Source organism: Lathamus discolor, chromosome 6, assembly GCF_037157495.1.
Source record: "Lathamus discolor isolate bLatDis1 chromosome 6, bLatDis1.hap1, whole genome shotgun sequence".
In the NCBI taxonomy this organism is placed as follows: Eukaryota; Metazoa; Chordata; class Aves; order Psittaciformes; family Psittacidae; genus Lathamus; species Lathamus discolor.
In genome coordinates, this window is record NC_088889.1 from 84,143,265 (window position 1) to 84,157,297 (window position 14,033).

Consider the following 14,033-nt stretch of genomic DNA (forward strand, 5'->3'; position numbering starts at 1 on the left):
ACTCTCCCTGGAAGAGTTCACAGATCGTGTAGATAAGGCCCTTAGTGACATGGTTTAGGAGTGGACTTGGCGGTGCTGGGGAACAGTTGGACTTGATGATCCTAACCTTTTCCACCCTAGCTGACTCTATGGTTCTGTGGCCTGCAGCAAGGACTCAGACCGACGGGGAGACAGGCCCCGCAGACACCGGGTCCAGCCGGGCCGGGCCGCTACCTCCCAGCCCGGGAGGGCGTCTGCGGGAGGTCAGCGGCACCCCGCGGGTCCGTGCGCCGGGCGGCCGGCACAGCGCCAGCCTCCAGCCCCTCCGCTCCGCACCGCGGTGGCGAGCGACCCCGCCCCTCCGCCGCCGGGGCCGCCCCTCCCGTTTCCCAGGGTGCACCGGGCGCGGCGGCTGTCTGGCCACGTCCCCGGGCCACGTCGCTCGGTGCCCGCTGAGCACGCCATCTTCACTCCCCGGCTCCGGGCTGCGCTGCCGCTTCTGCCGCCGCCGCCGCCATGAACATCTTCCGCCTCACCGGGGACCTGTCCCACCTGGCGGCCATCATCATCCTGCTGCTCAAGATATGGAAGAGCCGCTCCTGCGCGGGTGTGTGCGGCAGGCCGCGGGGCGGGCCGGGCAGCTCCCGGCCGCGGTGCCTGAAGGGAGCCTCGCTGGGGGCTGGGTGCGATCGGCTCGCCGAGGCGGGGGGGATGTGTGTGTGCTTCGATCGCCTCTGCCGCCCTTTAGGGACGGCTCCGGAGGGGCTGGGGGCGGCGGGGGGCCGGGTCCCGCCTGTCCTGCTTGCCTGATAAGCGGCTGTGGCAAAACAGGGAGAGGAGGCGGGGGGAAGGAAGCGTTTTCCTCCTGACGGCTCCCAGGGCGGAAGGGTAGAATTGGCTCCGGGCAGGGTAGAGGGGGCTTCAGCCCTCGTCCTGACCGACCTCCCTCCTAACCCAGCCCCCTTCGAGCCACGGGTGAGGAAAGCGGGTGGGCCGCCGGTGGGGATGGAGGAAGGGAGAGCCGCATTCCCCCCTCCGGCGTGGGGGTGCACTGGTAGGGCTGCGATGCCGTTATAGGTTTATCGGGTGCTGTTATTTGTACTTTAAACCCTGGGCACCACCATCGCGGCTGTGCCCGGGAGGGTCGCTTTTTCCTTATGTAACTGCCCGGCGGCGAGCGAATGAATGGGGAGGCAGGTTGGGGGGGAGGGAAGAGGAATGCATCCCCCGCGGGGCGGGCAGCCCGCCTGCCTCCCTGCCTGCCTCCCCTTCCCGCGCCGGCAGCTATAGCGAAGGGAGACGGAGCTCATTTTCTCGCCTTTCCTGACAGTGCACAGCCTTCCTTTTGCCTGCTTGCTCGGCAGCTTCAAGCGCCGCTCCGGTGCGTGAAGGCTGGTGTTGTTGCAGCGTTGGGAGTAGCTGACTTGCAGTTTGCAGATCCTGAAGTTTTCCTCGTCCTCTCCCGTTTCCTCCGTGCATTGGTTTGCGTTCGCTGCTGACTAACGCACCCTCCTCTTTTGTTTCCCGCTCTCGCTGCGGTGAGAGTTAAACTGGGGTTCATGCTGTTGTTTAAGGCTTCTGGGGTGTTTTCCGGCCCGTATCACCGGCTGCAGCGGGAGGCTGTAGGAGAGAGGCTCCAGGCTGGAGGGAGCAGGCTCCCAGTCGAGATCCCGGCCTGGTCTGACGTGGCAGCAGCAGCAGAGGTGTGGCGGGGGGGGAGCTGGGTCCTGGCCGCCCTCCGGGCCGGTTGCCGGGGGAAGGCTCCCCTCCCGCGGCTCCTCCGCCAGCCCGCCGGGTGAGGAACGCGTGTTCTTCCTCCTGGGTTCTGTACCTGCTTGCTCCAAGTCCGTGTGATGTGGTTTTCGCTTCTAGTGTGCGTGTGGTGTGGTGGTTGGAGGGAATTGCAGGCAGTTCTGACTGCAGCATAGGTGGTGTCTATCAGAAAACTGAGTTGTTGCATTAAAAAATGGGTATTTCGGTGCTTTGTGTGATACATGGATCAGGCCACGGACCCTGAAAATGACGTTTTTGCAGTGGACTGGGGTGTGACTGTGAGCTTGGCTTTGAAATGAACTTCTCCTTAATTAGTAAGAGTGATTATTCTTGAAATCGGTTTGCCATGTATTGACGTGAAATGCTGTTCGAATACCGAGTTAACACTGCTGAACAGATGTATCTGTAAAGTCTTAAAAGCGTGAAGAATTAGTATAAGCCGCAACCTGAGAGAACTGAGAATGGGGAAGTGAAAGATTTGCACTACAGGTAAGAGGAAGTACAGGTGCTGTATATTTTCAAGTCACTTTCTGTTAATCACTTGATAGTGCAAAAGAAAAAATAGTAAATGAATAGCTTTGGCTTTAAATACAAAGTAAAAATTCTTGTTCATGTTGCAAAAGAGCTCCAGCTTTGCAGTGGTAGTGCAGAACTGTTGTTTCTGAGGTTATGGAGTGCAAGAGCTCCTTCTTAATGAACTTTGCAGGCTCAAGTTCTGGTGGAGCTTCTGCCTGGATCTGGCAGGAGTGGACCTGGCCTTCCTCAACTCTTCTGTGGAATTTTGTCCTCCACTTTACTTGATGTATATAGTCAAAATTACAATCAACAGAGTTAGCGATCTAAAAACTAAGTATCTTTTGCTGGCTAAAGAAGGGAAATGAGAAATTCTAATAAAAGGCTGAATTTCAAATAGGGTTTTAGCTAATTGATTCTTAAGTGGCTGTGAGATTAAGTGACCTTTGGACAGGGGCTTATTTACACAGTATCATACAGTGTAACATAATCCCATCTTTCTGTTTTAAAAGTGATCTGATGTTTTCCTTAAATCAGCTGTGATTGAGGGTCTCTATTACTAGGGATTTACTAATAAGAAAGTAGATTCAGACCAATCATTTTCTTCAGACTGCTTTCTCCAACACATAAAAGTAAATGGGCCTCTATTACATGGCAACCTGAACTCCTCCCTTTGCCAAATTAGCCAGAACCCATGAATACAAATGTGCGTGCATGGGCTCTTTCAGTAGAAAACATCTCATTCATTCGTTTTCCTGGAAAAAAAAGAGACAGGGGTGTGTTTGTCTGGGATTGTTTTTTTGGTGTCTGCCGGAGTCTTTAGGCATAAATCAAGATCCGTGTTATTCCTAAGAGGCCTAACAAGTTTGTCTGGAAGAAGAGCACCTCAAAGGAGAACGGGGTTTTATTTTTAGGGCTCCATCCTGTTTCTTGTAGTGGTTTTTGTCAGTTACGGTTTCTACCAATAAAAATTTCGTAAATATATATATTTGCATAAAATACATTTTTATGCAACAATAAAACCTAGTTACCAGTTAATGTTGAGCCGCTGCTAAATGCCTCCTATTAGAGGGCTTTCTGTGATCCCTTTACATTGCATGGATATTGGAACAGTTTATAAATTAAATAAACTTATACCTCATGGTTTCTGGGGACTAAGGAAACATGGACAAACCAGCTGCTACTTTAACTGTGCACTTCTGAAGCAGTGGAAGCTTAGAGCATAAATAAAGGCTTCCAACTGATTGCTAAACTGCAGGCTGTGATCCATGAAGAGCTGGCAAACCACATGGTGCTGACTCCTCTCCTCTGGTTGCATCTGTGTCTGAGGCCTTTGTTCCAAGAGGAGCTCAGAGGCCTGTAAAAGCAGCTGGAAATGAGAGGGAGACAGCCTGTGTACCTCTGCTGCAACCTGCTGTTTTCTGAAGACACCAGCCCCCATTTTCTTTCCTAAGAAGCAACTCCTCTAAGCAAGGCAAATAGGTGAGGCCAGAAAAATCTGCAATATGAAGCAGCCTGTGTTTTCAGTGTTTGACAAACTTAACTATTTTTTTCCCCTAATTTAGTCGATATGTTAAAAAGAGAACAAGGGGAAAGCAAATCATGTCGTGATTTCAGAGCTGGCAGGGAAACAATTTTTTGCATGACTGCTTATTTCTGTTTCCAAATTTAGAACTTGGAAAAATGTTTGCCACTCCAAATAACAGCTCAGAAGTAATTACTAGGAGCCGTGGAGAATGTAGCAGGTAACTCCGTTATTGACTTCATGTCCTAATTAGGAAATTCATGAGACTTGAAGAATCTTGTGCTTTCACAAATCATCATGTTCAGACTGTATTTTCTGATCCATTCCAAGTCAAATTAGATTGTTTGCAGCGTGAATTACTGCCTGAAAATTGATTTGCTTTTCTCAGTGTCAATTGTCAAATGTTAAAGCAGGTGTTAAAGGTGACCTGCAAGTTGCAAGGCTGTCAAATTAGGTGCTGAATACTCAAACAGTAGCATATATAGTAAATATGTAATGCTTTTGCTTAGTAGTGTAGCTGTCTCATAGTTTTGTTTGTGATAGGCCAGATCATATGCTACGTTAAAGACTTTATATAGTACCTTGAATAGGCTGCTGCCAATTTGTCTGTATTTTCTCCAGAAATGCTGCTATAGGTAGGTTTGGAATCTTCTGTCTCTTTGAAGGAAAATTCTGCCTTTCTAATTGACAAATTTGTGTTTAGAAAACAACAACAAAAAAAATTAGGTTTGGGTTTTTTTTAGTTGAAATTACAGGGTTCTCGATGTTAGTATTTTATTAAAACCAAAGAAGTTGTGGTTCTGTGGCTGATGTGAACTTCATATTGAACAAAGCTACTTCTTTTTTTTTTTTTTTTTTTTAAGTTAAATAATTCAAAAAGTCTGAAGTTTCCATGACAAAGTATGGACTGGCTTTCCTTAGGAAAACTTGGTTTCTGGATTTTATGGTTGCAATATGCACACTGCATATGTGATACGCACATACTGTGATATGCAGTTCATAGTTGGTAAGTAGTGTGCACAGTACTGGCTGTGAGCCAGGCTGACTGAATGCCTCTGCTGCTGCCTGTTGCTCTTTCCCTAACTCACAATAGGAAAATGAAGTTAATGAGAAAGTAGCACAATTACAGCTCTGCTGTCCTCCCTGGCTGGGGAAACCAGCTGAGCTTTTGAATTCAAGTTTCAGGCTGTTGCTTTTAGCCAAGCCAAGGTGCAGAAGTTGAAGAAGTTTTTTCAGTGTATGAGAACTGAGAGGTTTGGCTTTTCAGCATGTAAGCCCGGAGCTTGAGAAGAAGAAATAAAAATGTGTTTGTTTAGCTCAAGGACTATGTTTTTGGGAGTAAAAGGAAAGGGAGAAGGATGAGAATAACAGCAGTGTAGTCTCTGTATAATGCAGTTGCCAGCCATGAGCTAAAGTCAGCACTGTGGCGCATATGCTAATGTAATGCTTAGAGTTTCATAAATTCATAAAGCAGAGTGTTTACCTGTTCCCTCCCCCTGTTTTTGTTAGTGGTATAGATGTTACTTTATCCCAGTTTGCCTGTCTCTCCATAGGTCTTCGGTTTAAACTTTGAACCTCTCCTAGTCTAGCCTTCTTAACTCGAAAATTACTTGAAACTTGGCTTGAGGATGTGTTTCAGGAACATTTGAAAGTTCAGTGAAAACACGGAAAACTGTAATAAAATCCACAACTTTTGGGTTGGTGGGGAGGCAAGGCTGGCAGTAGCTTAAAGGAATTTGTCAGGTATGCTGTGTTTATTTATTTACATGAGAGTACATCCAGATCCACATTTATAGCCATAATCAATAATTAATGTATCTTACATTCTTTGTGTTATTTACTAAAAGAAAATAGCATGCTAAAGTATGTAACATATATTTTAACTATGTAATTTTTATTTATAATATATATAACATACAATTCAACTATATGCTGATGTATGATGCTGTACTGTAATATGTCTGTCTGATTTCTTTGTCCTGTAGGTTTTGGCCTTAGGACAGCATTGGTTACTTGCTGAGAGGTTTTATTGGCGTGAGAGCAGGGCACTGTCAGGAGCTGTAATGTCAGCAAGCACAGCTGGGATGCAGTGGGGGGTGCTGCTTCAGCTGTCTCTGCTGGTAGTTCTGGTTCTAGAAATGTCTTTGTTTATTAATATTTCTTTTTTCTAAATGTTGGGAAGTGGTTTGTTTGTGGGTGTTTTGTTGTTGGTTTTATTTAATACTTACAACTTCTGTTTGATAACTTTAGGCTATAACTATAGGTTCTGAGGCATTTGCTGTTTCCTGTACTTCAGTTGTTTACAGGCAGTTGGGTGGTTCTGGAGGCAGTACATTAGGCTCACCATGTAGACAGTTCACATACGAAAATTGCAAACAAAACCTCTTTTTAATTGTTACTGCTTCAGCCATTCCTGTACTTTATGTATAAACATGAAGTCCCTTCCTCTGGGCAGCTTATTCAGGGTTTCTTAAGCTGGGGTGAAAAAGGATTTCAATAACCATGGCAGAGAGCCTTTTTGCTAATTGTTTTATGGAGCTGTTAATAAAAGCCAGTCTCAGAAATACCTGTATAAAGGGACAAGGATTTTCAGCCTTGCATCATAACCCTCTCTCACAGAATATTTCCCCCTCTTGTTTTTGAACAATATCTGCATGCCTAGCTGAATAGATTCAAATATTTTCACCCTGGATGACTGAAACCAAGAATAATTGGAGTAACAAGATAGAGGCACAGGCTAGGTTGTTTATCCCCCTGCTGTGAGGCACCACCACATCAGTGTTAGGGATCAATGCTTTGCCTTGATTTTCAGCTGCTTTTAGTGACTGATTGTGCAAAGCTTTTACGCTTCTAACTGCTGTAATGGCTGAAGTTAAGTACAAACAGATGTTTTGACTTGCGGGCCTTTGCCTAAAATTGAAAGTTGCTTTGGAGATGCAATGTAGATGTCTGTCGTTTTAGCTCACTACTCATTTTTTGTTTCGTAATAGTACATAGTAACATCTGTGTTTGACTGATAGTATTTTTTCCCCACTGTGTGGTCAGTTAAGTTTCTGAATTGAATTGCCTTATGTATTAAATTAGATTTGTTTCTTTAAAATCAAGTAATTGGTGCTAGCATACTTTCTGATTATCACTGCATCTGTAGTATGTGTTGCTCTTGTACATTTCCAGCTATTCAGCATTTAGGGAATGTACTGAGGCGTGTGACAGCACTCTGAGAATTGCAAGCTAATGCAGCCTTGCTGCATAGTGCCCAGTGATAATGCAGAACAGGTAATGTAATCTCCAGAAATATTACCTGCAAGCTATCTGCTGTAAATTCTAAACCTTGTGTAGTGCTAGCACCTCTTACAGTAGAAGGTAACTTACATTCACACTACCAAGAGATAAGAACTTAACAGTTCCATTTCTACAGCTTGGAATCCTGGATTTTATCCTAGTTTTGTAATCAACGTGCTTAGAAATAAAGGATATAGCCTTTCTCATCCTGGGCATCAACGGTTTTGAAGCACATCATCACTTTTTGAATAATTAATTATTTCCTTTATCACTTTAGGTATTTCTGGGAAAAGCCAGCTTCTGTTTGCACTGGTCTTCACTACCCGTTATCTGGACCTCTTCACTTCATTCATTTCATTGTATAACACATCTATGAAGGTAGAGTATACTGAAGAGTTAGAAAAGCTAGTAATGTTGCATGCAGAGTGCATAATTTCATGAATAACAGACTCTTTTAATGGCCCACTGTGTAGTTATTACAGAGTAAGTTCTAGATGGGCTTGGGATAAAGAACAGGGAAGACAGAGTAAAACCTCTACTTTTTCTCTATGCTACATGTAATTTTAAAAGACTGTTTGTATGGGGACTTATATTTTGAACAAATCCCATTTCTGTTATTGAACATAAGAACTTTTGGATAAAGGGTTCAAATAAATTGTATTTCTCAATTGAGATGTTAGAGATTAAGTAAATCTCTTTTTATCTACTACAAGGTGAATCAGTATTGCAGATGCATTGCCAGAATTGCAGCTAGTGTCTGGTCAGAGGCTGATCAAAAGTTGTCAGGAGCACACTTTTAGGAATGTAGCTTCCATCATATTATACCCTGTTCACTTGCCCACTGAATGTTAGTGAGCCCAAAAGTTGGTTTTATTTATTCCTGCAATTTCTGATGCTGAGTACAAGAAAATAAAGCCGTTGACTGGGAGGGTGCAGTGTGTTTGTGGCACCAGTACAGACTGGTGCATTTGTGGCACCAGAGCAGACACCTCTTTAATCTGGTTCCCTTACTCTTGGCTTTTCCTGATGTTCCTCAAGTTTAGTTCAGAGCATAGAATACTTTGCAAAGAACAAAGACTAGATACTCAATAATGCAAAATGTACTGAAGAATTAGGGAAATAACGCTGTATAATAAACTTTTAGATCTTAAACATGCTGTTGTCTTCTAACAAGTTAAATATGTATGCTTAACTTTTAATATTAACAGTCTAGATGAAGAACTGTTGATTAATTGTTAAAACACAAACATATTTCCCCAATAATCTGAGAATTTTGAAAACACGTTGGGTGCACTGAAGGAACAGCCTGGAGTTTTTGCAGTTTATTTATTGGCTGTGATTCAGGGTCATGACCATGTCTTTTTTAGTGCAGGCCTCCTATCCAGAAAAGGAATGAATAAGGGAACTTACACTTGTGATACTCAACTTCATGCTGAGTCTTTCCTGTAATAAAAGAGTGATCCTCTGTTCAAACCCAGCATTAACTGGCAAAATGGAAGCCCCTATTATAAAGATCTCTGTTTAGAGAGACTGTTAGTTTTAAGCCCATTATTGTAGTGCCAAAACAAAGCTGCTTGAGTGTCCCAATGCAGTGTCTTGTTCTATCCACATGTATTTAGGAGTATATAACATTACACAGTTGTAGAGAACAGGAACGACTACACAGATAAGTTTACCCAGAGAACACCTAGATGTCCTTTCTAATTTGAGGAAAATGCTGTAATTTGCAGCAAGAAAATTTGTTAGTTTCTGTAGGATTTTTTTTTTTTTCTGGAGAAATATTGAACTACAGGTGCCAACTTGCTGTGTTTGTCTGGATGTGATGTGTTCCAGGAATATGTACAGAAATAGCCTGCTTGGCACTGACCTTTTTAAGGGCCTGCAGGCTAAGTTTTGTGATTTGTAGTGGTCCTTACGTTACAGTTTCTTTTTCAAGGTACCTATATCTGAATGGATAGGTTTTTGCTGGTGCCCTCTGCACTCCTTTTCCTGCCATTCTTTTGTTACAGTATCTTTACAAATGAAAACTTCCTGACAGTTCCAAACCATGCTATAATTCGTGGGAAGAACTCTTCAGTAAAAAGTTGGGTTTCATTCAAGCTTTATAGTGTTGTCTCTCCCCATACCAATTATGATTAGCTTACATCTATAGTAGGGGTTCCCTGTACCTGATTTTCTGTTCTATGGTCCTTTATCTCCAGTCAGCCAGGATGCTAGCATAGTAGTCATTGGATTCTGAGTTTCTTAATGTAGCATTCTATATCTGTGAGCAGTGCTTTAAGTGATCAGTAGCATCTACAAACTGAGGAAGTTTTATGCTTTTATTTTTCACTTGTAAAGAACCTATATTTAATGTGATGAATGGTTTGGAGTATTTGATCTTTGTGATGAAATAGAGGCAGGAACTAAACTGTTTGTCTAGTCCACTGTTCTATATTGTCTCCAGGACAATGTGAGCTCTGTCTTGATGATGACAGCTTGACCTTCAGAAAGCTATGTATTTTCTCTGATCTTATTTTCTTATCTGTAAAATAAGGCCATTTGCCTATTCCATGGGGAATAACTATAAAGTCTGCTGTACCATAACAATTAAAAATTATAACATTCAGAAATGGAAACTGAATTCTGGTTTGGTGCTTCTAGCAGCCTGTTAGTTTTGCAGGTTTTGTGGCCTGCTGTTTGGTGGAGAACAGTGTCCACTTGCCCCTCTTCAGATTTTAGGGATGTTTAAAGGTCTAGATCAAATCAGCTAATTTGTGATTTATTAAATGCCTGAATCTAAATGGGGCTTGCTGAATGGGTTTTTAATTGCCACACAGGAGACACAACATACCCCAGCTTTTTGAATGGGAGTCAAAGGGGTCAAAAGACCCCTTTTATAATTATTGCATGTATGCACATGCATATTTTTAACATAAAGATTTGGGCGGTGCTTCCCCTGCAGTATTAGGAGGGGTATTCTTTCTCCAGTCAGTTCCTTAGTTTTGTCTACTCAGGAAAGGGTCTTTAAAGAAGCTTTGGACAGTCACTACAGCCAGAGGCAGGTTGATGATTTTAAAGCAACAACATCAGTAGAACCCAGAATCAGTGGCTTTGAATATTACTCTGCTGAGAAAAGTTAAATACCACCACATAGCCTGGAACTGCAAAAACATGTAAACAAGCAGTACAGCAAACCAAAGAAGACAGTGTTTAGTCCTCTTAGTGCCTGGGAATATCTTTATTTGATCTAATCGTAGAACCTCTGTGGATTGTTTTGTTTTTTCTTTCCTTGCTCTTTAGCTTATCTACATTGCTTGCTCGTATGCCACTGTGTATCTGATCTACATGAAATTTAAGGCCACCTATGATGGAAATCATGACACATTCAGAGTGGAGTTTCTGATAGTTCCTGTTGGTGGACTCTCATTTCTTGTCAATCATGACTTCTCTCCTCTGGAGGTAAGGTGATTGTGGGTGGGAGATTATACAGTTTTCTCTGAAGAATTTAGAACATTAACATTTTTAGGCTGATTGAGGAATGCTTAAAAGATGCCTACATGAAGTAGGTTCAGGCTACTCCTCTTACCTTAATGCATCTTTACAGTGTGGGTTTCTGTGAAGATTTAAGGCATTTCAGGTGACTAGCATTATTACCAACATTGATCATGTCATTAAGCAGAAAACTGTCTTTTTCCCAGTGCACTGATGCTTATACAAAAGTATCCTTTTGTTTTTTGGTAAAGAAATGCCCAAGGCTGCAGTTTATGGATAGTTGATGCCATCTGGTGAAAACAAAAGGAATTATTACACTTAAATTTTGTAGAATTTAAATAGTCTGGAGCATTAGAATTGTGTGTATTTGAAATGCAGCTATGTGTTTTCCTGTCAGAAAAATTACATTAAAAATGTAATTCTAGAGTTCAAACAGGTAATTTTCCCCTCAGAACAGAGAATAACTTCAGATGCTTATTTTAAGTGGACTGAGCTGCATTTTTATATATATTAGAGTTAAATGATTTTACTGGGAAGTAAAGGAATTTTAATTGCAACACTTGGAGACATTATTTTAAATTTTGTTCTGTATTAACTTGTTCTTTAAACCAATAGATTAAAAAAGTTAGAAGAACATGGGGGGGGGGGGTGTGAAACTTCATTATCTTCCCTGTGGCATTTCACAGCACCAGCTCTGCAAGCTGTGTTTGATGGTACTGTGAATCCTGAGCTAATGGATGCGCATAAGTTTCCTCCTGAGTAAACCCGTACCTGCCAGCGCACTAGACAGCTGGTTTGGAGAGTGTTGTCTGCCAAGAGAGTTGTTCCCTAGTACCATCCAGAGGTTGATTATGAAGCTTTCACTTAGTTTTTCCTGTACCAGGAAGGATAGATTGCCAAAATACTGTACCTGTTTAATATTGTTAGAGGGTGAAGAGTCAAGCCAAGTCAAATATCTTCTGTGCTTCTGTTATCAGTGAGACAGTTGAATATACCTGTGGCTTGGTTTTGTTTCTTTTCAGATACTGTGGACCTTCTCCATCTATCTTGAATCGGTTGCTATTCTCCCTCAACTTTTTATGATCAGCAAAACTGGGGAAGCAGAGACCATCACTACTCACTATCTTTTCTTCTTGGGTCTGTACCGTGCCTTGTACTTAGTCAACTGGATTTGGCGCTACTATTTTGAGGGATTTTTTGACCTCATAGCTGTTGTTGCTGGTGTGGTCCAGACCGTTCTTTACTGTGACTTCTTCTATTTGTATGTTACAAAAGGTAAGTAGTGCAATAACTTCTAGCTTCAGGTTGTGGAATGTAGCAGTTAACATGTTTGTAGAGATCTGGTGTATCGACATTACTAGGATGGTAATTCTGTGTGCAAATTACTGCTGAAATCTCCTTGATAAGTACACTTTCTGCTAGTGTGGGGCATTTCTGAGGGCTGTATGTGAATATGGATAGAATATAAGTGTACAAATGGTCTGATGAACTTAATTGACAAGTTTTAAGTATGGCTAAATACATGTTGCTGTTGTCTTCCATCAATAAGCGTGATCCTCATCCTTCTCCAGGGGACATTTCCTGTTTTGTGCAGATTTCCACGCTTATAGAATCCTCGCTTGGGGTTTTAAATACCTTAAAGAGCTTGAAAGGGCTTGGATGTTTCTCTTTAAATGTAGAAGCAGACATTTCTGCTGGATGTGTTAATTATCCTGCCCTTATTTGCATTCCAACTTCTGTTATAGAACTGCAAAACTGTGTGGGGCTGTGTTACTTCAGTTAACTCTTAAGAAACCAGGGTCATAGGCTAGTATGTACTCTGGGGATACAGAATGACAATTCAGGGTGCCACAAGAGGGCAGGATTGGAATATTTTGCCAGTATGTATTGAAGAGGGAGAGGTAAGCTTGGGAAGACTGTCTGCAGTGTACCCAATTTGTAATGAAGTGACTCTGTGTGACAGGTTTTGCTCCCTTTGAAGCTTTAATATTGTGTGCTTCTCCTAGATCACATCTTTGGTTTGTTAACTCTTTCCTTTCCTACTTTTCCTTACAGTACTCAAGGGAAAGAAGCTCAGTTTGCCAGCGTAAGTGCCAAAAAAAACATCACCAGCATCTGTCCTTTTGGATGCTTGGACAGAACAATCCTTATCACAAGCAAAGGCGAAGATGCTTGAGACAGAAAGTCAGAAACACAGCTCTTTCTAGTTCAGGTAGTCATCAGCGGCTCTGTAAGAACGGAGGAAAAACAACCAGCAGATTTCTGTTTGATGCATCTTGCCTTTATCTTTTTTATTACTATGTATAAAGATTTTTTACATAAAGAAACTTATACTGTATTAATAAATTCAGTGTATGGTTTCAATTGGAATAGTTCCAAAAGTGAGATTTTTGTGAGATTGTTTATGACCAGGAACAAGTGCAAACTTTTTTTTTCTTTTTCTTTTTTTTTTTTTTCTTTTTTGATTTTCAAGAATTTCTTTGAAATGACTGGGGGTTTATTTTTTTTTTGTCTCCATTGCACAGGTGTGTGCATCCTTGACGGATGGTAGTAATTTGTTCTTTCCCTTTGATTCAGTTTTCATTCCACTATATTTATTTTTTTCCAAAAGGTGAATATATGTCAACTCTAAATCTGAAACCACCGATGTTGATGTGATGTGCTGGTGCCCAGTCTTTGTGCCATCTGCTGACATGGGGTTCCTTATTTAAAATAAATGTTGGTGCCAGAAGGGGGGCAGTCCCATTTTCTACTTGTTCCCCTCCTGAAACAAGCTGATGGCAAGAGGGCAGTAAGGAAATCTCTGGAGACCACAAGGACGGACCCATTCCTGTTTCGCCATGATCTTTGGGAAGGCAATCCCAATAATGAATGCACTCGGCAGCACAGGTCATGAAGGATAAGAGATGGGGTTGGTTGTGTTGCTCAGTGGCAAATGTGTGTGACTGTGCTCTTTGTTCAGGAACAGAAGGTTAAATATCTGAGACATGCAGCCTGGCTATACCATTACAGCTATACAAATGGGAGACGTATAAGTTGCTGATTACAGTAATCTGTAGGTGATAATTTTAAACAGTATCTAAGTTTTCTTTTTAATGAATGCTTTATAAGCAACTTCCATGTTCAGCTTCATGTGGTTTTTGATGTCACTTTTGGACAATTAATAATTTTTTTATAAACTTCTCAAAATCAGCAGCACCAGTTTCCATTCTTTATCCTTTAAATGATTCCCTTTTTTTACTGAGCTGTTGCATGATTTATCCTGTGTTACCATCCTCAATAAACACTTTATGAAATGGTGAAAATGTTTTGGAGTCTTTTTTTTTTAATACATATACTTGTGAATTACAGTTTCCTATTGGACTGAGACAAGATGAGAAGTTGCAGCAAGGATGAGCTGCTTAATGTCAGTGTTTGCTATATTGAAATACAAATTCTTTAAGGCTGTGAGGGGCATTGTCATGGGATGAAGCGATGGTCACTGTCT

General features: G+C 42.0%; 1 protein-coding gene across 1 annotated transcript; it reads left to right on the forward strand.

Moving 5' to 3' along the window:
* The first annotated feature begins 363 nt into the window (after window positions 1-363).
* KDELR2 (KDEL endoplasmic reticulum protein retention receptor 2) lies at window positions 364-12,916 on the forward strand. The gene is made up of 5 exons (XM_065684341.1): window positions 364-586; window positions 7,350-7,450; window positions 10,355-10,513; window positions 11,569-11,821; window positions 12,602-12,916. The coding sequence occupies exons 1-5, from the start codon at window positions 496-498 to the stop codon at window positions 12,634-12,636; spliced, it is 639 nt and encodes a 212-aa protein (XP_065540413.1). The 5' UTR covers window positions 364-495; the 3' UTR covers window positions 12,637-12,916.
* Window positions 12,917-14,033: the final 1,117 nt, after the last annotated feature.